At 39.1% G+C, this 26,069-nt stretch overlaps 1 protein-coding gene across 2 annotated transcripts in view; it reads right to left on the reverse strand.

The window, feature by feature from the left end:
- The window catches only part of nSyb (neuronal Synaptobrevin), a 70,505-nt gene that overhangs the window by 39,125 nt on the left and 5,311 nt on the right, over window positions 1–26,069 (reverse strand). Inside the window, exon 3 of one of the 2 annotated variants that reach the window (XM_065226136.1) lies at window positions 9,528–9,553. The exons of the other annotated variant lie outside the window; for it this stretch is intronic. Coding sequence (XP_065082208.1) covers window positions 9,528–9,553 — 26 coding nt within the window. The remainder of the gene's footprint in view (window positions 1–9,527; window positions 9,554–26,069) is intronic. 2 annotated transcript variants of the gene reach the window in all.

Raw genomic sequence — 26,069 nt, forward strand, 5'->3', positions numbered from 1 at the left:
AAACATTTTAAAATTCAAATGTAGATATGACACCCCACTCTGCTGGCAAACGTAGTTTTCGATACGATTTTACATAATTTTTTACTGTGTATTCTTCCATCCCGTTGAAACTACTATCGTCAGCACACTTGCATAACTTCAGTATTTAATTTCCTCCATTCTTTCATCAGCATGCAATTCCAACATTAATTGCATCGCTGTCTAGTGTGTAAAATTCTCTTATGCCAAAAAAACGCATACCAATTGGTTCCTAACGTTCTATCGCATGTTCTTTGCCGATGAATCGTTCCGTACAGGTACCAATCCATCTCGCGGCGATGATAGCATTTGATTCGTTTACAAAATAGGAACTCGCCAAATTACTGCATCGAAAGGCAAGGCACAGCAGGAGTATCGAATCCAACAACACACCGCTCGTCGTGCTCGTATAGGGTTGAGATCTCATTTCCGTCATCCTAAGCGCAGTCCACACTTTACCTCTCTTGGTCGAACGGGTTTGGAGATACAATGAAATGGTTCTACTCAAGATGACTTCTAAATTTATTTACCTTTCCACGCGTACCGTTGGATTTGATAAACGGTCATAAATTATTGAGTTTTTATTAAAAATCTAACACCGCTTCTTGATTGCAATTTGGTCATACGAGTTCCAATTCGGTTTAAACAAATTTAACCGTTATTGGATTTACTTCGGCAGAAAAAAAAATGATTTGCTAGGTGCGCTGCATTTGAACTAAAATATTATACCAAACATATGATTGATTCGTTCACGTCAAAATGATTTACATATTTGATACGGCAGTTGGCGCTTATGCCGAAACAGTTCGCTACCCTAATAGTAGTCCTAACGCGGAGAGAAATTGGAAGAGCATGCGCAAATCGTGCCATCTATCGATTTCTCTTGGTTATTATATCGTTGCACACAAAGTTGTTGTTGTCATTGGTGGGAACCTACTACTACCAATGCAATGCCACCTATTGCCTTAGGTCGGTCTCGGAATATGTATTTTCAATTGTGTGGGATTACGTTTTTCCCACTGCCCTTTTTTTTTCCGAGTTATTGAGCTACCGAACACTACCTACGCTCAAAGTCTCAGCGAGTTCTCACAGCTTTAGCAGAAAATAGCTGCAACAGACAGCGTCATCTGCCTTCGGTGATGGGTTTCGAGAAATCAAAAATCGGAGAGCTTTTTTTTTCTTGGAAAGTATTTTTGATCGTTATATCTAGGGAATTTCTGGAATACAATCAACTTTTGCTCGTTGGGCTAAACCCGTAGCCCACTTAGTGAAAGGCTTTGTTTATTATCATCACAATCCTTTAGCAACTATCAAAATTGTTCATACATGAGCCCCTCGAAAATGAAGCAGCACTGTCAGAAATGACGTTTGACATCGATTTAGGTTGGCTATACAGCTCAACTAACGGGAGGCCAATTAAATCGTACACGGTTAGAAAAAAGTACCCAAAATTAAGTTCTTTTCACTCATCTCGGCACTATAGTGCAGGAACCCAAAAGTAGGTAAAGTGGGTCAAAGTAATTTTCATTTGCGTGTGTGCAGTTCGTATGGAATTTTCCACTGGCTTTTTAACCAAAAGTAAGTTAGTTGTACCAAACAGTAGGTAAATATGATTATACTCAACTTTGAGTTCCCACACTTTACTACCCCTGTTGGGTGGTTTTGCTCCTCCGTCTTTGACAACATTAGAAGGAGAAAAGGAGACAAACTAGTCAAAAGTAAGCCAAAAGTGAAGTGGCCGTTGGGTACTTTTTTCTTACCGTGTAGCCCACTTAAACATAGCCCAACGAGCGACCGACTTAAACACAGCCCAACGAGCGCAAAATGAAGCATCGCATAACCTTTCTAGACTAAATGCTCCCTAAGACCAATCAATCATAATTCACAAGATATATACGTTTCATCCATTCGTTGGATTCGTGTTTAAATTTTCGATTTAAACAGGCCCGATGTTTTCTGAATGACGCAACCTCAACTGTATTTAAAACCTGGCTCCGGTTAAATTATTCACTGATAGGGGAAATGGATGTTATATCGGCCTAAATGCCCCATACATAAATTCAAAAATCGACTAAATTTTCAATAGCGACCAAAAATATCCATTAGTACCGTCCCAATGACGTGCTCATTTAGATACCTTACCTTACCAATCAGGCTAAGGCCTTGTTGTCCTCTGCTGTCCGGAGAAGTCGTCTCCACTCCACTCGATCCATGGCCACAGTTCGCCAGCCTCGTAGTCTGCGAAGGGTCCGCAGGTCGCCTTCTACTTGGTCGATCCACCTTGCCCGCTGTGCGCCCCTTCTTCTTCTTGTTCCTGTTGGGTCGCTTTCTAGAACCATTTTCACTGGGTCGTCGTGCGGCATTCTTGCGACGTGCCCTGCCCACCGTAGTCGCCCAATTTTTGCAATGTGGACGATGGATGGTTCTCCCAGCTGCTGGTGCAATTCGTGGTTCATTCGCCTCCACCACGTTCCGTCATCCATCTGCACTTCACCGTAGATGGTACGCAACACCTTCCGTTCGAAAACACCAAGGGCGCGTTGGTCCTCCACGAGCGTAGTCCAGGTCTCGTGGCCGTAGAAGATCACCGGTCTAATCAGCGTCTTGTAGACAGTCAACTTCATGCGGCGGCGAATTTTATTCGACCGGAAAGACCTCCGGAGTACGATTCACTGCCATAATACTTCTTTGAATTTCTCTGCTGGTATAATTTTCGGCGGTCACCAGTGAGCCCAAATACCCAAATACACGAACTCATCGACCACCTCGATTTCGTCACCGTCAATCTGAATTCGGGATGGGAAGCAAACATTGTCTTCCCTAGAACTTCTTCCTTTCATGTATTTTGTCTTTGATGCGTTGATGGCACGTCCTAGCTTCAGCGTTCAGTCACAATGCCATAATGTCAATGTCATCGGCGAGGCCAAGAAGCTGGATGGACTTCCTGAAGATCGTGCCACTCGTGTCTATCCCAGCTCTTCTGATCACATTTTCTAACGCGATGTTGAATAGCAGACACGAAAGTCCATCACCTTGCCGTAACCCCCTTCGAGATTCAAAGGGACTCGAGAGTGTCCCCGATACTTGAAAAACGCACATCACCCGATTCATCGTCGGCTTGACCAATCGCGTCAGTTTATCCGGAAATCCGTACTCGTGCATAATCTGCCATAGCTGATCTGCATTCATTTAGATAAAATTGATACCTTTCCTTACCAATCAGGCTAAGGCCTTGTTATCCTCTGCTGTCCGAAGAATGAACCTAAATGAACGCGTCATTGAGATGGTCCTAATGGATATTGAAAATTTAGTTGATTTTTGAATTTATGTGTGGTCCAAATAAGGGGCATTTAGGCCGATATTACATCCATTTCCCCTCTGAGTGAACGCTCACGAATCATAAAATCGCTGATTGTGACACTCTGAAAACGAAATAGCGTTTCATGTGCCAAACACATACTTTACAACCTATTCTTTGATCTTACAAGCACAAATAACATGATAACATCTATTGATTTTATAATTCCGAAAAACATTTTTTTTTATTTATTTAACCCACCATCTTTGACATTTTAGCCATATAGACTGTTTAAAGTGACTTAATCCAATTCTTAAAAACTGGGCTACTTATATTAAAATCAAAAACATCACACACATCATTAAACAGTATGCAACATCTACCGAGAGGATTGTTATAACCATAAGCAGTAAGATGTCCGGGAGTCCACAGAAAGTAATAGTTGCGGAGACGGCGAGCTGGAGTGTGGAAATTGATGTTCCCGAGCAAACAACTGCAGTCAATATGATTACTAACCATGTCAAATATGAACATCCTCTGGAGAAAGACTCGGCGATTTGTTAGTGTTTGCAGTCGAATAAGCGCACATCTATGCTCGTACGGAGGTAAGCTATCTGGATTTGTCCATGGCAGACGTCGTTTATAAACTGTTTCTGGATTCTCTCGATGCGCAGTACATGAACAGCATGATATGAAGCCCAAATCTGTAATCCATATTCAAGAACACTGCGGACCATAGGGCAGTACAGCGCTTTCAGGGCATACACGTCGTCGAATTGTGCAGTATTGCGGCGCAAAAATCCTAGCATGGAGTTGGCCTTTGCAACTGTCATGGATATGTGCTCGTTAAACCGTAGTTTGCTGTCCAAGATGAGCCCAAGATCCTTAATGGCATTAACCCTTTTCAGCGGCGATTGATTCATAGAGTAATCAAAAATGATCGGAGAGTGAGAGCGGGTAAGGGTAATCACTTTGCATTTGGCAGCATTGGCTTGCATTCCATTCATCTGACACCAGGATGACAATCGCTCTATATCAGCTTGTAGTGCGCAACAATCCACGATCGATTTGATCACACGGTACAGCTTAAGATCATCCGCATATAGCAACTTACAGGAACTTAGCATATCACGTCGTTAATAAACAGAACGAAAATGAGAGGTCCTAGATGACTCCCTTGTGGAACCCCCGATGGTATATGGAATACCTCGGATCTAGAATCACGTACCTTAACGAAAGCCTTCCTGGATGATAAGTATGATTTCAACCAACAAACGATCCACGGTGGAAGACCAAGGCGGTTTAGCTTCATAATGGCTAGGTCGTGAGGGACTTTGTCAAAAGCCTTAGAGAAGTCGATGTAAACGGAGTCCACTTGCTGACGCTTCTCGATGCTACCTATAAGAGTGTTCGTGTAAGTCATCAAGTTAGAGACTGTCGAGCGCTTTTTCATGAATCCATGCTGAAACTCTGAGATTATGGGTTGAACAGCTGGATACAACTTCTCATGCAGCAGACTTTCGAGAACTTTGGCCAGGAAGCTAGAACAGCACTACCGTTCATACTGGCGACAACGCTCTGATGAGACAACGAAACCCTACCCCAAGCTCCTCCCCTGATCCTATCCTTCGAAAATGTACCCTTCTAACCTCGAGTAAGCCGCGAGTAATCGGCCCAACTCCTACTAGACATAGAATTAAGTGAATCTTGTTACACACAGTGAACAATGAATTATCGGCTCCGTAAAGCTAACGCGATTGAGCCTTCCAAATAAACGAACTAGATAAAAAAAAAAAACTTTGGCCAAGCAGTTCAGGATCGAGATAGGTCGGTAATTTTCCACTTTGTGCATGTTACCGGACTTGAAGATTGGTGTAATTGAGGCGAGCTTCCAGGCTTCCGGAAAAACGCCATCTTTAAGCGATCGATTGAAAATAGACATAACGGGGGAGTGGCCAACGATGCTGCACAGTTCTTGACGAAAGACGGTGGAATACGGTCCGGGCCTGGACCTTTCGATGGATCGACTGAGCAAAGGGCTTTGAGAATAGCGTCTTGACTGAAGATGAGCTGCTGCAGGTGAATGTCGTATCTTGGTAGCTGATCAATGTATTGCTGCGGTGGAGGAGTTTGATCGGGTTCGAAAACACTTCGGAAAAAGTCAGCGAAAAGGTCAGCAGAAGCGGTGTCGTTGGTGGAGCTTCTACTACCGTAGGTGACGACATTTTTTTAGCAAGTGAGTGGAAGCAGTGCCCTCAACTACTACTCCGTGTTGTGCTTTAGTTTGACCAACTTGAAATCATCTATAGGCTAGTTTTAGTAGTTGGTTTTTATTTTGCGGCATGGTGGCTTTCGATTACTGTTACTCCACCAGGCACATGACCGTTCCGGTGATAATGGTAGTAGCGGTCGCTGAAGACACCATCGACGATGACTGCGGGTAGTCCACCAGCGAACACAACCGAATAGGAAGTCGCATTTGGCAGCGTTTTGTGAATGTATTCACCTGCTCACCGTTAAAGCAGCCACAGCCTTTAAGCAGCAGGAACATTTTCGTCGCAAGCTCAACTTAACCGCTTCGTCCCGTTTCTTGTCATCCAGTTGGTATATAACCTTGGCCACCTCGAACCGTTCATCCGTGTTGTCCCAGTCGGGTGGTTGGCATCGATACCATGAGCCCGTTCCAGCGGCTATAGATTTTGGATGCCATCAGATGCGCTTCGATGATATCTTTGCCGTGCTCGTTGTCCCGCGGACGGAGGAACTCGATCACATTCTTAACCCCTTAACCCCTCCGATTTAACCAGGTTGTCCTGTATCTGCTTATGCGCCTCTGGAACATCGTCTTGTTTAGGATGTTTAGGATCTGGGATAGGATTCCACTGCTTGTTGTTTTGTTTCAAAACATTTGAACTGTTAAATTAACCGGATTGCCATACAAGCAAACAAATTCAGTCTGATGATAACTGACATTCTCGGCACTGCTGGCACAGCTGCGGCACACGTGAGACACACTGAGAAAACAGCTGGCGAAAAATAAGCGTGTAGAATGACCAACCCTTTCGTATAGTCGCTATATTCGTAGTCTGGCGGATAGAATCTCGGGAACCAATTGAGCTGTCAAATAGCGGAACCAATCGAGCAAATCACGACCAACAACAGAAAAGAGCACATCAGCTATTGCGAACAATACTTCGGATACAATTTTCTCGTGACTCAAGGCTCGCCTACACAAACTAACAAAATCTTTGGGTTGAGGAAAGTTTCCCCTATCCGATGATGCCGGTAATTTGCATTCGATTGGCGAGGAAAGAATAATCAACGTTTTAAAAAAAGTTGATAGTACCCTTTCAATTGTTGGTCTAAAATATATTGAATTGGTTCCGCTTTTTGATAGATCAAAATTCTATCCGCCAGACTAAGAATATAGCGACTATACTCCTTCGGCCCTTATTATAATGAGAAAATTCGCTCAAGACGCCAAGTCATTGAAATGCTTCGTTTCGGAGTTATTAATGTATCCCACAGGAATAGATTCCCGCACACTGAAATACAGTTTCACTGTATTTTTTAAACAGTTTTCGAACGATAAAATACAAAATCCACCGAGTATTCAGTTTTTCTACGTGAAATTACTGTTGCTATAAACTATTTATGGTAAGGGCAAGTGATGAATTTACCGTAGAAAATTACCCACAATGGTGGATATTGATCTGTCATTAACTGAAATTGTGAAATAACCGATCACATCAGTAAATCGGGTTCCTTGCGTCAGTGTCTTCCGCGTTTTTGTTTTCGTAAGTATGAAGTTAAGACTATTTTAAAATAAGTTAAATAAAGTGTAAATATGGATGCGAATACCAAGCAGCTCCAAGAAGGCAATCAAGAAGAGCAGAGTTTATTTTGTAAGGTGATATTTGTATTTGAAAGGTTTGTTTTCTAGATCTACGAGATGGAAGAGCCTGCCCGAACTCTGTACCCGGAGCCAGGCATGGAAAATCATTTGCATTCATTTCGTGCATTCATTTACATTCATTTGCCCTAACTTTTTTCATCATTAGAATTCCGCAAAATGATGTATGAAGCTTTTGTAGGTTTTGTTATTAGCTACAAGTTTTGTTAAAATTTCAAATCCGTATCTCTTATGCAAGACGAAGCAGAGCTAACAGAAGCCACTACTGTTTTTCAGTGAATGTATTTTACATTCACTAAAAAACAGTAACAAGTTCTGCCCGCTCTGATTGGTGATGCATATGAGATACAGATTTGAGTTATGAACAAAAGTTGTAGCTAATAACAAAACCTACTAAAGCTGTATACATAATTTTGCGGAATGCTGTTGATGAAAAAAGCTAGAGGCAAATGAATGTAAATGAATGCATGAAATGAATGTAAATGATTTTCCATACCTGCCCGGAACTTCAAATCAGTTTGTTGAGGCATTGCACGGTTATCGATGTTTCTTATTTGTGCTGTTTACTAGTGAGTTTTGAAATAAAAACGTTAAATCACAGACAAACAGACGTAACTCTTTGAATAAGTTTTTCTTGAAAACATAGCACCTCAGTAACGACATCTCTCGGACTTCTCGCGGAAAATAAGCTTGCTCGCTAATTCGCAAGGTAAACAGAATATATAGAAACGTCAAAGTGATCCAATGCCAGCGCTGCGGTGAGTAATTCGCGGAAATGATAATACTCAAATCAATCGTTTAGTGCGTGAACGAAGATCCAGAATGAAGAGTTACGTCTGTTTGTCTGTGCTCAAATTGAGCGTGAAATATTTTGATTTTTTTTTCGTTTTCCTTTGCACGCAAATTATTCCACGAATCTGATGACTTTATCGCCAAATTACCGACAAAAAATTACCGGAAAACTCAGTAAAAACTAGTAAACAATCAAATAAATTACTGAGAAAGCCCACAATATTTACTGAATACTACGGTTCTTTTTGACAGTTCATATTTTAGACAATTTACAGAGTTTTCAGTAAAATCAAAACGTGGGATTGATTACTGAAAACTCAGTTACTTAAAAACTCAGTAAATTTTTTGACTTCGGTAAACTAAAGTATGTGTGTGGATCCTGACCCTCGAAGCAACACTTTCAGCGGCCTTCTAGAGTTTGTATAAGAAAGCATAGGAGTAACCAGTCTTCTGGATATGCTGTCTTCGGTTGGACGCAACTCATTATTATTTTTTTATCCATAGAAATATGTGTTGAGCAATATTAATTGTTCGGATTATTATGTAAGGGTATCATTGATCGTAAAATATGAAAATCTGAATGTATAGACTGTAACGTATGGTGGATTAAAGGATGTACATAGCAAAAGTTGGTCGATGAAAAAATTGGTTTATCTCAAAAACCTTCTCACTGTCAATGAATTTTTGCACAAAGCCTTTGTGCAATCATTTAGATGTTGTGACAAGCCACAACCTGTAATAGTAGCAAGCTCTTGTGAACAGGCATGGAAAATCATTTACATTGATTTCGTACATTCATTTACATTCATTTGCCTCTAACTTTTTTCTTCAACAGAATTCCGTAAAATTATGTATGAAGCTTTTGTAGGTTGTATGATTAACTACAACAACTGAATAACTCAAATCTGTATCTCTTATGCATGACGAACTAGAGCTGGCAGAACTTGTTATTGTTTTTAGTGAAGGTAATACATTCACTGAAAAACAATGGTAGGTTCTGTTCGCTCTGATTCATCATGCATACGAGATACAGATTTGAATTGTTGACAAAACTTGTAGTTAATCATAAAAACCTACCAAAGCTTCACACATCATTTTACGGAATTTTTTGATGAAAAAGGTTGTAAATGTTTTTCCATGCCTGCTTGTGACAGCTAAGGATTTAAAACAGCAGCTAAATAGAAAAGTTTTGATCAATTTATGGATGTGCTGCCAAATTTTTTTTCAAGAGTAGGTGACATACTAGGCTTACATTCGGTAGTTGATATGACAGCTGTGACCAACTTTTGCTGTGTACATTCGTCTTAGTATTGTTGAAAGCGAAACTGATTACTTGAAAGCAAATTCAACAATAAACGCAAACGCATGCATGCTAGTGTTTTAACGAATTAACAGATAAAGAAAAAAATATATCAGTATATAGATAAAATTGTTTGTAAAGATTAAGCTATGTTTTCTATTCTGTCCTTCCTACCGGAGGCTGATTGTTTGTAATGTAAAACTTACTCTGCTGCTGGTGGTTCAGCGCTCATCTTTTGTTACAAATACATGTTTTACGAAACCAAAAAAACGGTGTTTAGTGTGTTCACAGGAAACGGAAGTAAGATAGAGGAAGAGAGAGAGAGAGAGAGAATATAGGAAAAGTTTGTATAGATTAGTGTCAGCTCTGTGTTGGATATGTTGGTTCGTAGGAATGGAACTGTTGTAATATTGGTTTGCGATGTTGGGATAGATGTTGATATAGATGTCTTGATGTCTGTGGTGTGTATTATGGGTGACTCAACTTATCAACCACAAACTGCAGTGGACCTGTGAAATTTATGAATGTACAAATGTCAAATAGTCGATAGAGAAAAAGTCGAAAGGACTTAAGGTTGGATTCCCAAAACTGTTTTTTTAGAATTATTGCATTTTAAAGAAGATTAAATTGCATTGATATTTTTTTCATTTTAATTTTTTTCATTTGTTTATCTTAGTTTCCCAAAAAATTCGAAAGAACTGATCTTGTATAAAGTAAGAAAATCTACTATTTTGTTTTCTCATAAAATCTAAAAATTCCGGAACTCACAAGTTTTTCAAAGTTCGATGTGTACATTTTTAAACCTAAATGTTTTGAATGTAAATTTCAAGTATCTAAAATAACTCTCATGATGAAAAAGAATAAAAAATACTCAATAAAATTATGTTTTTCCCAAACATTAAACATGAACTGTTCTTTCAGATAGTTTGGTACAATCAGCCATTCCATAGCAAAACGAAATAGTGGTTAGTGGTTCTTTTAAAAATTGGTAGTTTTGTTCGTTATCGCAAAATATTAGACCAGTATTTTTTTTTATAATTAGGGTGACCATTTCTATGTTAGGGTGGTTCAAATATTCGTTTTTTTTTCAAAATTTACTTTATTCAAAAATTTATAACTTTTGAACATTTGGGTCGATTTCAAAGATCAAAATATCAAATGAAAGTATCAAATTAAATCAAAGTAAAATCAATCATGGACACAGTCATCTGAATAAGTCATTTGAAAACCAAATTTGAAAGAACGAGCTGAAAGCTGACTTCTGTGACTTTTGTGAAATGCACAAGTATTAGTGCAGAACTCGGGGTAAATTATATGTTTTAGTGCAAGAAAACCTTTGAATTTACCCAAATTTCTGCACTAATACTTGTGCAATTCACAAACGTCAGAGGAGTCTATTGCCAAAGTTCATTATTTCAAATAAACGGCATAACAATACGCTGTTTTTTTTTTTATTTAAATTTTAATTCGTGACCTATCCGGGAATGATACTTGTACTTGTGACTTTGAACAGAGAGGTAAACAACGAAGTCGGGGCCGTCCCAAAATTAAGTTCATCACTTAATAGTACATTTTAAGAAATTACAGGAGCTGGTTTGCCTGACAGAATTTGATGTTGCTTCTCACAGCTGTTAGGTAACCGCCTCCTGTCAAAGTTCATTAATGAGTTAAATTAGAAACTTCTCATAAAATGCTCCATAAGTACCATCGAAAAATTGTCTCTTCTAGAAAAGATTGATAGTTTCTTATGGGACTTTTCGATGGAGTGAAAGGATAGTACTAAGTCCGCCATGTTTCACGCACAGTCTGACGTTTGCTTATGGATTTTACCATAGGAGTAAAGAGCTACAGAGTCGCCGTCAACGCCAATGTTGCCTGCATAATCAGTTGAATGATCATGGCAGATGATCATCTGCTATCATTAACAACAATAGAGCTAATAAACTATAGAGGAAGAATAGCGCTGCCGTCACTGTCGTAACATTTTTTCCTTACATTCAATATGGACACAACTGTCAAAACGAGAAAAAACTATGCAGTTTGACAGTTCTGTACCCGATATTATTCAACATCGGAACAAAGGGAACACCAGCGTTATTCTTCTTCTATAGTATATTAGCTCTATTTTAACAACTGATGTTATTCATTCGAAAAGTGCACAGGTTCCTGCAGGTTTTCCAAATATGAGTAAATTTCGTATCGAAAGAAAATGCTCTGAGTCAATTGAATTCAGTCACTGAGTTGTTGTTGTTGGCCGTGCACTTTTCGAATGAATAACATCAGTTGTTAATGATAGCAGATGATCATTATAGTCGCTATATTCATAGTCTGGCGGATAGATTCTCGGGAACCAATTGAGCTGTCAAATAGCGGAACTACTCGAGCAAATCACGACCAACAACAGAAAAGAGCACATCAGTTATTGCGAACAAAACTTCGGAACTTTTTGTCTCGTGACTCAAGACACGCCTACGCAAAATAATACCATCTTTGGGTTGGGGAAAGTTTCCCCTATCCGATGATGCTAATAATATCAACGTTTTGTTTATAAAAGTTGATAGTACCTTTTAAATTGTTGGTCTACAATATATTGAATTGGTTCAGCTTTTTGATAAATCGAAATTCTATCCGCCAGACTATGAATATAGCGACTATAGTGATCATCTGCCATGATCATTCAACTGATTATGCAGGCAACATTGGCGTTGACGGCGACTCTGCAGCTCTTTACTCCATGGCGGACTTCGTACTATCAACAATCAGTACAAAACTAGCGATTTTAAATTGGCTCACTACTTGACTAGCCTATTGGGGGTCGTCCATTAATTATGTCTCACATTTAGGGGGGAGGGGGGGGAGGTTTGAAAACTGTGACGAGCCATACAAAAAATAAATTAGGTTCATACAAAAAATGTGACAAAAGGGGGGGGGGGTTGAAAATGGGCCAAATTTGCGTGACATAATTAATGGACCATCCCTTGGTCCCAAGCAAATGATTAACGTACCCCATTCAAGTCAAAATTCTAGTACAACACGATGTTTGTTTTGATTTGCTATGAAAATTTGACAGATAAAATGAGGGGTTATTGGATTTTTTTATGTTTCTAGGGGTGAATCGATTAGCTAGGGACCGAAGATAGTACCAGAGATGAGCCAAAAAGTTGAGCACGTTTCTTCGGGACCTTCTAGTTTTAGAGTTACCTCTATGGTACTATCCTTTCACTCCATCGAAAAGTCCCATAGGAAACTGTCAATCTTTTCTAGAACAGACAATTTTTCGATGGTGCTGCAGGTTTTCCCAAATATCAGTAAATTTCGTATGGAAAGAAAATGCTGTGAGTCAATTGAATTCAGTCGCTGAGTTGTTGTTGTTGGCCGTGTGGTCTTCAGCAAAGTTGTAGATGAGTAAATTTCCTAAAAGTACAGATATCATGTTTAGGTACCCACAATGCCCGATGGAAAAAAAAGTCTACGAAGAGGTTAACCCGTAAAGTACCAGGACGAACGAATTTTTTTCAACAAACTCGTTCTCAGCAATGCTTCATCCGATTTTCATAAAGTTGGATTTATATTCAAGGGGAATAGTTGAACTAACTTTTGGCGTAGGTACCACCCTCTTAGAACCCTCCTCGTTCTTGGGAGATGTAAATATGTCTGACCAAATGACCAAATGTTTTAAATTTTTACGCGAATCGGTTGTATGGTGCAGCAAATGATATCAGATAGATGAAATATGATTAATAAGACTGTATTTAGATATTTCCATAACGTATAGCTACGATATTATCGGTTCCGGGAGTCCCGGAAATCGGTACTGTAGGACATCGTAATATCTCAGGCAAAAGTATCTTGTGGCATATCAAATCATGGCAAATAGGTAGAATCAAGTGAATGAAGATGATTTGAGACGATTTTGGCCTGTTTGGCATCGGTTCCGGAACGCGGATCTGTGAATTCTGGCAAACGGTTTGTTGGGATATAATTTGTCATATTATGCCAAAATGACAAGCTATGATCAATGAAATCAAGTTGTAGTGTATCTGATGACATATGGGCACATTGGCATCGGTTCCGGGAAATCCTATTATATCCGGAATCATATTGCATATCAAATCATAGGATATGGCAATGAACGATTATTTCAGATAATTTGCCTACCGCCTACGCCTACGATTATTTTAGATAATTTGCCTGCCTAAATTAATCGTTTTCCATATGATCGCTTGTATGAAAAAGTATGAAAAACAGTGGATCATGGATTAAATCTGGCATAATATTGTGGAGCGTAGAGAAGCAAAAACCGCGATAGAGCGGGTGAGAACCAGAGGAGCCAACAACGAAGTCTGTCAACTGTAGTCGACTCTAGAGAAGGGAGTAAACCGCAATTGCAGATGGGACAAGCGAGTGTGAGTGGACTCCCTGACCGACGAAGGAGAGAATGCCATATCAACCTCCTCTGCGCTATATCACGACGTCTGATTGGAACAAGGATGAATCCAAAGATGCCTATGAAAGACGCGACTGGACAGTTGCTTACTAACCCCAGTAATCAGCTGAAACGGTGGAGTTGTAATATTCACTTGGGCTTGTTATGTTGCACTCCAGGGAATATTTCAGCCAGGACCATTAGTTCAAAATTACTTCCGGAGAACCTGGATCAGATCCCGTATGAAGGAATGTGTTCACAATTTCCTGAATGATTGGCATTGTAATATTCACATGGGTTTGCTATGGTAGTTTGATTTTTTGCGCTCTATGAAATATTTTAGCCTCGTTTATTGGGCTAGAATGTTTTCCAGAAAACCTGGATCAGATTGTTGATGGTCATACTCTTTGGAATATTTTAGCTAGGACTGTTAGTTCATAATGACTTCCGGAGCACCATGATCAGATCCTGGATAGTGGCTACTGTCCTCAGATTATTTGCATTAGGAGCGATCGATTTATTATGTCACGCTAAAACGAACCCCTTCCCCTTTCGTCACGTTTTTCCTATACCTAATGCATTGCTTGTCACAAAATCAAACAACGCCCCCCTCCCCCCTTAGGGTGTGACATAATATATGCATTACCCCTTATAATATTCACGTCGGCTGAACATGCATGATTTTACATACCGCGCGATATAGTAGTTTCAAATATATCATTTCTAGGCATAATCCAGAATTTACTGAACCAGATCCTGTAAGCCTTGAAACAGATGCCAATGTGTCTATATGACAATGAAATTATTTGAAATATTCGTTCATGGCCATATCCTATGACTTGATATGCAGTATGATTCATTTTCCTCAAATATGACTATGGCCTAAAGAACCGGACACCGGCGCCGGTGGTGTAGTGGTAAGCGTGATTACCTCTCACCCCAGCAGGCCTGGGTTCAATCCCAGTCGGCGCCGCCGGAATGTTCTGAGGCATAACATCTCTGATCACTTCTCTGAAGGGAAGTAAAGCCGTTGGTCCCCGGTTCATGAGTTGATGGGTCGATAGGTGGTAGGGTCCAGGTGTGGGAGCTGCCTCTCTGGCATCGGTAGCATTGGTGCTCAGCACGGAAAACAAATCAAGGAAGACAAAAATAAAAAAAACCGGATTACAAGATCCCCCCTTACCGTATCGTATTGTGGAATCTATGATATGGAATTCCGGAATCCCCGAACCGATGCCAATGTGACCATATGCCAAAGGAATCACCACAAATAATCTTTATTGGCCTTATCTTATCATGCTAACATGATTTCATATGCAACATGATTATTATATCGCGAATGTTACAGTGGGGTATAAAACCGGATTCCACGGATTTCCCGGAACCGATGCCAATGTGCCCATATGTCATCAGATACACTACAACTTGATTTCATTGATCATAGTTTGCCGGAATTCACAGATCCGCGTTCCGGAACCGATGCCAAACTGGCCAAAATCATCTCAAATCATCTTCATTCACTTGATTCTACCTATATGCCATGATTTGACATGCCACAAGATACTTTTGCCTGAGATATTACGATGTCCTACAGTACCGATTTCCGGGACTCCCGGAACCGATAATATCGTAGCTATACGTTATGGAAATATCTAAATACAGTCTTATTAATCATATTTCATCTATCTGATATCATTTGCTGCACCATACAACCGATTCGCTTAAAAATTTAAAACATTTGGTCAAATTGGTTGAAAAAGTTCAAAAAAACACAGACATATTTACATCTCCCAAGAACGAGGAGGGTTCTAAGAGGGTGGTAAGTACGCCAAAAGTTAGTTCAACTATTCCCCTTGAATAAAAATCCAACTTTATGAAAATCGGATGAGGCATTGCTGAGAACGAGTTTGTTGAAAAAAATTCGTTCGTCCTGGTACTTTACGGGTTAACAACAAGGACACTTTTACCAACAGAGCATTTCCAGCCCAAAACGCAAACCGGTTGGACATGAGTGTTTCCTATTTGAATGGAATATTACTCATGTCATATGTTTGCTGCTACCAATGGTTGCATTTTTCATTTACGCATGATTTTTTTTCCAGGGTAACTTTTGAAAAAAGGTGTGTTCAAAAAAAGGATCATTTAAAAAAATCACAATATGAAAATAATTGATCTGATCAAAATGACATCTGAGAAAAAGTTGTAGGTAATTAAATGTTATTTAAAAAAACCTCAGTAAATTAATAGTAAAAAAAACATTAAACTTTTATTATCTCAAAACATTTTCCTCTTCGATTTTTATATATTTTTTTGTATCGAAAGCTGAAGTAATGCCCTCAAATTTGGTGAAAAGTGTAAGCTGGTAAGATAGAAACGGGTAAGTCTGACAGTCACCATATATGAGAATGAATTGTATGTTATTTGAAAAAAACATTTTGTTGCTGGACATCGCAACTAACATTTGAAAATGGTCTAAAATGATGAAAATCATTAATTATTATTTTTTAAATTCGCATTAACTAGAGAACGGCTAAACTAGGAAAAAAATTAACAAAGCAAATTTAACAAAAATTATGCTTAGATTCGAAATAAATTATTATTTTACTAAGAAATACGCAATTTCATTAAATTGTGAAAATCAACAAAAATTAAAAAAAAATATAGATTTTTTTCAAGCAAGTTACCAGCTTAAACTCTCTACCACATTTTAGAGCAGTACTTCTGCTTTCTATGTATAAAAATAAACGTTTTATGTTATTACTATTTCGAAGCAATTTTTTTCTCAAAGAACATTTAATTACCTACAACTTTTTCTCAGATGTCATTTTGATCAGATCAATCATTTTCATGTTATGACGTTTTTTTAATATAATATATTTTTTAATACGCCTTTTCAAAAGCTTTTATTTAGAAAAAAAATCATATGCAAATGAAAAATGCAACCGTAGCAGCGAACATGTGAGCAATGTTTCATTCAAAGAGACAAAACTGACATTTTTTGGCGTTGCTCAATCGTAATTCCCGCATAAACTTCAAAGGACCAGGGGCCAGATTAAAATTGGAATTGATTGGCATGTATGGTGCGAAATGAATACTTTGAACCACCCTAATGTTCGCAATGAACTTCTTTGTGAAACGTGTAATGCACAAGACAGCTTCTGAACGCAAAATGTAGACACGCCTACCAAGGGCTGTCCGCTGTTGATTACGATTTTCAATGGAGACGCCCGATAATTTTCTCGATAAAGTTCCCTTTTTCGACAGATTATGATTGATTCCTCCTAGTGCCGGTCGATGGAATCGAAATCAAATGTGTCCAAGCAATTAATCATGATGTTGATTGGTATTCGTGTCTTTGCTAATTACCAGCCCACGTGTACCTACACAGTGCTGTTCGGCATAATAGCAACGTGTGCTAAACTTCTGAGCTCAATAGGTTACAACAATGTCAAAGTCGGCCAGTTCGTGTGATAATCAGACGGCGCTGCTATTATTTCGATCCGCACTGTACATATTTGCATGTCGCCTGCTCGGCCCGCCTATGAGAGCATCTGTCAATGGCTCGTTTCAGACATTCAGTCGGATCAATAATGCATTAGCCGAGCATTGAGACTATGAAATCGACCGTAGACAGCTGAGTATGACGTGTTGACACTTTCCTAAATGTTGTGTAATGTTTCGGAGGTTATCTTCGGCAACGCAGTCGTCAGGATGAAATCAACGGATTGCTTTGATTATTCGACTGTTTGATTTCATCTTGAAGACGGTATTGCCAGTCCAGAGAAAAAAATGTGTAATGCTAAATTTTCTCTGAATTTGCAATATTTCCGAAGATAGCCTCGAAAATTACGCAGATACTGGTACAGTGGAGCAGTATATAGACGTGCAATAAAACTCAACGGCCCATGGGAAACGCGTTGAATTTGGGTCAGTTTTTGTGTGGCCCTATTTCGCCGCATCCGGGGGAACGTTCAACTTGGAAACGCACAAAAGGATATCCTAGTCGTTCTTTGTCCTTTGTCCTAAATGTCCTCGAGCGACGGTCGCAATCGCAAGTAGATACCTATCAGTACTGTGTTTTGGACATATATCTGTACGTAGGTATATCCAAGTATCTAAGGGAAGCGCATTTCGCGAGACGTCATTTTGGCGGCGTCGTCCTGAATATGTTTTCCCCTTATATTTATAGCTTCTGTATACTGCACCATACACTGTACTCGGACAGTGACGCATATTCTCCAGGGCTTATTTCCCCGTTCAACACTTAGGGCTACGGTAGGGTACATGTAACAGTTCCAATTGAAACACACCATAATGGGAACGTATTGCCATAACTGGCAAATCTACCCTATCTACTTTTGAATATAAAAAGATACACACATTGAAGAGAACAGTTGGGTGAAGAGCAAGTATTTCTGCCCCTTTTTTCGTCGCTCGTAGCAGTGCACCTTTATCGATTGAATGGTAGAAGGTAGTTGCAATGGACTTGTTATGAACGAGTGATTCATGTAACTGCGTGATATTTGCACCGGCTTCGGATGATTATGAAGATTGATTGTTTGTGGTTGGGGTGTGAGGGAAGTGCGATGGGAACGATGTGCTCATTTTATGTCAAGTTTTGTTGTTTTTTTGGCAAGAATGTCTGTTTTCGGGACATTTATTGACATTTACTTTGGTATCTCTTGTTGTTAATGCCGGGAAAATAGATTCAACATTACGATGTCTTCGTAAGAGTTTGTCACATTTGCTACACCGCAACGAAATGTGTTAAGCTTGTATTTCAGTTTTGTAAAAAAGATATGCGAAATTGCTAATGCATCACTTCACAAGATTCTGCAATGGGGTTGTATGAAGATTTTTGAATGGGGTTTAGTAAAGTTTATAGTAGGTAGCCCAGTGTTAAAATTAAGTTGATATTTGCCAATTTGGGCTTGGTTGTCCACTAGGAAGAAGGAGTCACAGCTTCGGTCCTCATAAAATTCTACACCCAATCGGAGATCGTAAGATTCCTTTACAGATTAACATAGAAGTTATACAGATTGTGTAATTAATCAACGTATATGCAGTTGCATTTTATACGACACTATTTATTAAGCTTTTCAAATTTTCTGCAGGAAATGTTAACTTGACGAAGAGATTAACGAACCGCGGTGAACCACGATTCACCACGATTTTTCAATACACGATTTAGGTTAAATGTTCTAATTTCTTCGTCACATTGGTTCTTGAACATTCATCAGCCACATTTAAGTGAACCACGATAAAAACTGTCCGATGAAACTTTGGTGCACCACCAAGTCTGCGAAAAAGGTTTCGAACGGCTCAGTCACGAGAATCTGTGAGGCGGCCCAAATAAAATCGTCAACGTCATCGAAGCGCAGCATAAGATCACAGACAAACAGACGTATTTCTTTACATTATTTTTCCTTAATAATATCGTCTGAATTGACTAACGACAGCTCGCGAGGGATTCGCGGAAAAAAAGCTTGCTTGCTAAATCTCAAACAATGTTGCATACAAGTTCTATAGAACATATAAACACCAAAAAATTCTGAATTTTACTGGCGATGTAAACATCCATGCATGCAAACATTCATACATGTAAACTTCCTTTTCACGTAAACTAGCAGCTTGCAAGAAATATTGCAAACAAAAGTGGAAAGTTGCATACAATATGTGGAATATTGAATGACATCTCGATGAACATTTCAAATGGTCCTATCTGCTTTGATCGATTCTCTTCATCGACTTTCTCTTTTCATAACCACTGCTATGCAAACAGATTTCGCGCTAATTCTACCACATAGTTTGATAAAGGAGGTTCTTATCTAGCGTCCAAAACGTCAAATACAACAGGGAAAGGTTTTGCAGCTGAGTTATTAGCGAAAGAGAAAGTCGATGAAGAGAATCGATCAAAGCAGATAGGACCATTTGAAATGTTCATCGAGACATGTCTCATAAATTTACACGATCTATAATCTAAACTTGTATGATATATGACGCTCCATTTATGTGCATCATAGTAACGGAAATTTACACTACTTTTTTTTAGCTGTGTAGAAACGTCAAAATGATCCGACCAGCGTTGCCAGGATGTTTTAAAGCTTATCGGTATCAAAGGTTTTAATTTTTTTTTATATTTTATTTTTTTAACTTTTGAACTATGCTTGGAAAATTCCGGAAGAAAACTCCGGGGAATGTTTGAATTAGCTTCTGGAGGAAGCTGAAAATCATCCAGAGAGAGAAGAAATAAGTTTTCCTGGAGGAAATTTGAGGAAAGTTCTGAGAGAAGTCGGAAAAACATCCGCGGAACTTCTGAGACATAAATTGAGAAACTTCTGGCGAAAATTTTAAGAAACCTTCAGAAAAAATCGGATTTCACATTCAAATGAAGGCAGAATAGTTTCGGAAATTGGAAGTAAATTCCAGAAGAAGCCATTTCCAGGGGAAGCCAGAAGAAGCTCGGAAAAACCTTCCAATAGAAGTAAAAAAAAAACAACTGGACAAAATTCCAGAACTAGGCGAAAGAAATTTCTGGGAGAACATTAATTGAACTTCCAGGAGAAGACGGAAGAAACTTCCTGGAGACGCAGGCAGAAAATTCCTAAGGTATATTGGAAAAAAAATTCTGGAGAAAGTCGGAAGCTATAGCGCTTACGGAACAGTCGAAAGAAACAAGGAGATAATTCCGGAAGAAAGAGCTCCTGGGGGATATTCTAATGATCCAGAAATTTTCCAAATGGTCAAAAATATCCCTGAAGACCCCGCAATGCCCCTGAAGTTTTTAGGACATTCCTGAAATGTACTTAGGGTTTTTATGCTGTTTTGGAGTACTCTGATCATTTTTGAAATACTTGGAACTTCCCTAATTATAATGAAACTACCGGAATATCTCTAATCAACTTTGAAGGTCTCTAGACTTTTTTGAAAATTACGAAATTTCTTAAGCGCACAATTTTCTTGAATTTATTGTAACATCAGCATTGAAGTTCTCTGATCCTCCGATTTTTCTAATTTTAAAAAAATATCGACACTGCCATTAATAAGCACGGAACTTCCCATAAAATGTTCTCACAATGTGCTTATGTTCATGTAACTTCCCTTACGTTTCTTAAATTTGCATTAACCCCTCGGAACTTTGCTGAAGTTTTCGAAAATTGCCTGAGTTTCTCGGAACTCCTTTAAAATTTCATTTATTGATCTGTCCTTACGATCTCGGAGCTTCCTAAAGTTCTCTCAATTCTCCTGAAACTAATGGAACTGTTCTGAAAACCTTAATTTTTCCAGAAGTTCTTTGGACTTGTAAAGCATCCAAAATATTTATGATGTATCCTTAAGTTCACTGGAGTTCGCTTGACCGGGTTTTAGAATTTTAACAGAATTTATTGAAACATTCTTTAATTTATCGAGACTTACTCAAAAGTCTGAACTTTTCCGAAGTTTCAGAACTTCTTAAAAGTTCCTGCAGCTAGTTTGGATCTGCAATCAAAATCTGGAAGCATCCCTGAAGTTCCGGGAAAGTTGAAAAAAAAAACTGGCGGGAGAAGATGGAAGAATCATTCGAGCGAAGGCTGAAGAAGCTTCCAAGGGAAGTCGAAATAAGTTTCCGATAGGAATCAGAATTATCAGAAAGAGCCATCTACTGTTTATCGATTCATGGGTAGCCAAAAACGGTGAGGAAATTGAAACATTAATCGAAAGAGTATCCATAAAATGATTTTTTTTTTTTATTTTAAAGGCCTAAAAAATTTGAGTTATTCAAAAAGATACAAGTCTTTCACAATAATTGTCTCCAAAATTCGAGCGCGAGCAGGCAATAATCATTTTGATTATTTAAAAAAAATCGGTATAAATCGGTATAAAACCGGTATTCTGAGGAACCTTATCTGTATATCGGTATCTAGTTCGGAAATCGGTATAAATACCGATAAATCGGTATACCTGGCAACACTGGATCCGACTCCAGCGCAGTGGTGGGGGATTCGCGAGCGAAACTAATTATATTTAAATTGAACGTTAACCGCGTGTACGACGATTGAGGAAAAAGAATTACGTATGTTTGTCTGTGATGAGGCTTACACGTGCAAATTGATGCAATTGATGCAAATTTTATCGAGTTTCTGAAACATTGTACAAGTCATGGACTATCATAAAACCAAAATTGTGACTTTGGAGGCGCTCTGATATATCATCGTCAACAAGACCAGATCGTTGGAAGTCAACACGGACAACCCTTTCAACTTTACGGTAGCAGGGCAAGCAGTGGAGAAAGCGCGAAAGTTTCAAATATCTTGCTAGTCAGATAGCGGCGCTATCTGAAAAAGTTTGCTATCTGTACTAATGTGAAATTTCCCCAGCTTTGCTCAAGACTACAAACGTTGAACGTCAGAATAATTAATTAATAATTAGTGACATGCTCAGTAACATTGATGTGCTTTGCGCGAAGGATACACGCTATTTCAAAACTACCCAAATTTGGGTAGAATCCACCCAGATCGGCCAAAACTGAACCTACCCAAAAATGGGTCAACTGTGTTGGGAGTGACAAGTTGACAAATGAACAACGTCGTTCGGATTCATGTCAATACCCAAATTTGGGTAGTTTTGAAATAGCGTGTAGGGCAAAAAATTCAAGCTACTTTGTCATAGGGACCATCCATAAAATGACGTATCATATTTTTTGACTATTTTTAGACCCCCCCACTACCCCTCATATTAAATTTTGCTATACCTGCTCACAACTTCTGAAGCTCCCCCCACCCCCCTCAGATACAACGTCATTTATGCATGTTCCCATAAGTGTAAGATGCCGTGTTGCCCTGAAAGCAGTCGAATAATCATATCAGAATATTATCGGTTTCGAAATCAATTAATAACTAATTACCTTGAAGTCTAATCAAAAAGTGGTCTTCAGCAAAGCTGTAGCTGATTAAATTTCACATAACACAGAGAACATCCTTTTCCGTAAATCATAGTGGCGAAAGGCTAGGACTTTGAGAACAAAAAGTTCACTTTTCCCATAGTAAGTACGAATTCGCATCCAAATAAATTCAAATTTTGGGAGGATGATGGTGGAGCAAAGTCGATATTTTTTCTAACCACCCTAATGGCCATTCAAGCTTTCCGATATGTATTTTGGAGTTGCCAGTAAATGTTCGTGCCTTTAAAGCCATTTTGTCGTTTTTAAGACATTTCTCGGTTAAGACTAACTATGGCGAGTGTCAGGCCATTTTGAGTTACGAAGGCTTTGTTTTTATTATTTTGTTTTTTGGCTACTTCGACGATTTTGATGGAGCTCTTTTGACGTTTTAAGGTTATTTTCAGTCATTAAAATTGCTCGCTCATGGGCCTATGAGTCGTATTCAAGCACAATCCGCTCACTCCCCAAGCAACACAATTCCATCACGGAAAGTTGCAGCCACTTGATTGTGACTGAAACAATTCACATAGAAGTTTGCACAACCGTTTTCCGACAAGTATGCTACAGGTGGTTGTTGCATGCTGTATCATCATCAGCATTGTTGACGGTTACGCCCGCCTTGAGTTGTTACATTGTTTTATGTTACTCGATGGTGATGTCGATTTGCTAGGGAAAGCCATGGGTTTCGAGAAATCATCGAGTGAAGCCATTTTTCCACAGTGATTTACCCGAGGGGGGCGACACATCTACACACTTAATCTAGCTCGGTAAAATCTCCAACAGCTGATTACCTCGGCATTTACTTTTGCTGATATCTCTGCAAAATATCTGTTTGTTAGCTGATATCTCAGCAAAATTTTATTTGTTAGCTGAGTCTCGGCAATTTTACTGAATCTCAGCAAAATAAATTGCAGAACTACTCGGCTGTTGGAATCTCGGCGAAAAAATTTAAGTGTGTAAATCTCAATTTTAGATGCTCAAAAAATCTCACACTAGCGAATCAATTTTCGAAAAATCTTCTTGCATTTCTCGCATCTGCTTGCATCGAGCATCATCTTTTTGCAGGAAATCTTCAGAATCGTCATCAATCTTCTTTCTATCTACTCAGCGTGCGAGCAGCTAGCTACAGCACAACATAATCTTTCCTGCAGCGTAGATAGAGTCGTCCCCCTCGGATTTACCTTATTTTCAGAGAACTTTCAAGATTTTCAGGAATACTTGCAGAAAAGGTTGAGAGTTTTCCTGAAAGACGAGGCTCGGTAGTTTAGTGATTACCGTTTCGCTTACTGAGCAGAATTTCGGGAGTTCAATTCCAGGCCCGTCCCATTCCTTGTATTTGTCACTATGCCTAATTCTCTATCCCCATTAGATTAACAAAACACAAATCTGCTTTACCGATCGCATCACTTACCACAGTAAATCCAGATAAAAAATAATTTGACCCACACACAACTTTCCTTCCAGTGGCAATCGTAGGACGCAGAGGTAAACACGGTCTCTATAACAACGGTAGTCATACTAATCATCCCTCACCATCGCAAAAGATCCTGTGAATGTGGCCGGCGCTGGTGCTGATCTATAAAAAGCTTGAATTAGTGGACTTGCACATTGAAGATGGATAAGCTAATTCCAAGCGCCATATATGTGGTTCTTTTCGCAATTCCACTTGTTCTGATCCGCAACGGAGTAGCAACTACAATATCCTTCTTCTTCTTATTCGCATTTCAAGCTTATTGCTTAGCGCATATTAGCTTATTGCGTACTCTCAAACTTAGTGTTCTAAATGCACTTCCACAGTTATAAATTGAGAGCTTTCGATGCCAATACCAATGCATGAATTTGTATATTGTGTGGCAAGCACAATGATACTCTATGCCCAGGGAAGTCGAGAAAATTTCCAACCCGAAAGATTCCCTCGACCGGACCGGGAATCGAACCTGCCGCCTCCGGCTTGGTAATACCGTGCCTTTACTGACTAGGCTATGAGCTCCACTACAATATCCGCGGCTTTTTAAAAAAAAGTTTGAGAGTCTATTTGAAAGTTTGGAGAAGTTCATAGATGTTCTGAGATCTTGGCAGAGTAAAGAGAGCCTTGAAAAAACTATGGAGAAAGTTCAGGGAACTTCGTTGACGTTAAGGAAACTTTCTGGAAGTTGAGGTCAGGGTACGTTGTGTAAGTTATAGGAAATTTGTTCAAGTTCAGTCTAGGCAGAAATTCAGTGAACTTCCTAGAAGTATTGAAAACTTTGTATTAGCTATGGAAAAAATCGCAGTTGAGAGAACATCATCTTAAAAGGTGAAGGATCTTCCCAGAAGTTTCCCCACAAGTTCAGGGAAATTCATATAGCGAAAGGGAATAAGGGGATACGCGGTACAAGTTCAAGAAACTTTGTGGAAGTATAGGAACCTTCGTAGAAGTTCAGCAAACATCATTAATCAACATCCTCAAGAAGGAGCTTAAAATTTGAAGTCAGAATTATGATTTCCAAAGAAAAAATCATCACTTTACTGCTTAAAAATCAAACGGAAATCTTTATAAATTTCAACACGTTTTCAAAAAATCTTAACAAAACATTAAATGTCTTCAAAGAACTTCGATTGTCTTCAAATTGGTCACGAGAATCTGTGAGGCATCCTGAGGTAAAAGAGAGTCCCAAATAAAATCGTCAACCTCATCGAAGTGCAGTTTGAGGCTTTCACGTGCAGAGTTCTGCATAAAGGCTTGTATAGAGATCGAAGCGAAACGAAAACCTCATACAAAATACTAAATTTTTCACCAACGTGAAAAACGCAATTGGCAATTTTTTCATTTCGCTTTGAACTGTAAACAGATCTACAGAAATCTAATGTCCACACACATTTTTCACAACCATTTTTGCTAGCGAAATTTCATGATTTTTCGCGTGCTTCAATTTTCGTTTCGCTTCGATCTGTATACTAGCGAAAACAACAAATCAAGAAGACTGGCAACTTTGCCAGAATCCAAGCGACAGATACAGTAGCGCTGCACTTGAGTGAATGTGGAAGCAACGCATAGAAAAATAAGCAAATACACAAACCTTTCTTCTGAGGATGTAATCTTTGCTATCAAATTCGTTCGAAGCAGTTACCTTTGAGCGGCAGATGACGCGATTGTACCTGTCTCATAGCGTTTGTATGAGAAAATGGAAGAGTTGCCAGTCTTCTTGATTTGTTGTCTTCGATACTAGGCTTAACGGAGCCTTGTGCGACCCTATCCGGGTAGTCGCTGGTGTGAGGCAAGGATGCATATTATTACCACTTCTGTTCCTCATCGTAATCGACGATATCATGGCAGGCAACGATGCCATGTATCCTGATTTTCGTACACGAAGAAACATTTCGACAGTGAGCATGCATAAGGGCCTATACGCGATGATCGAT

This window comes from Ochlerotatus camptorhynchus, unplaced genomic scaffold, assembly GCF_037179485.1.
Source record: "Ochlerotatus camptorhynchus isolate MF236.1 unplaced genomic scaffold, CSIRO-AGI_Acam_v1.1 ptg000244l, whole genome shotgun sequence".
Lineage (NCBI taxonomy): Eukaryota > Metazoa > Arthropoda > Insecta > Diptera > Culicidae > Ochlerotatus > Ochlerotatus camptorhynchus.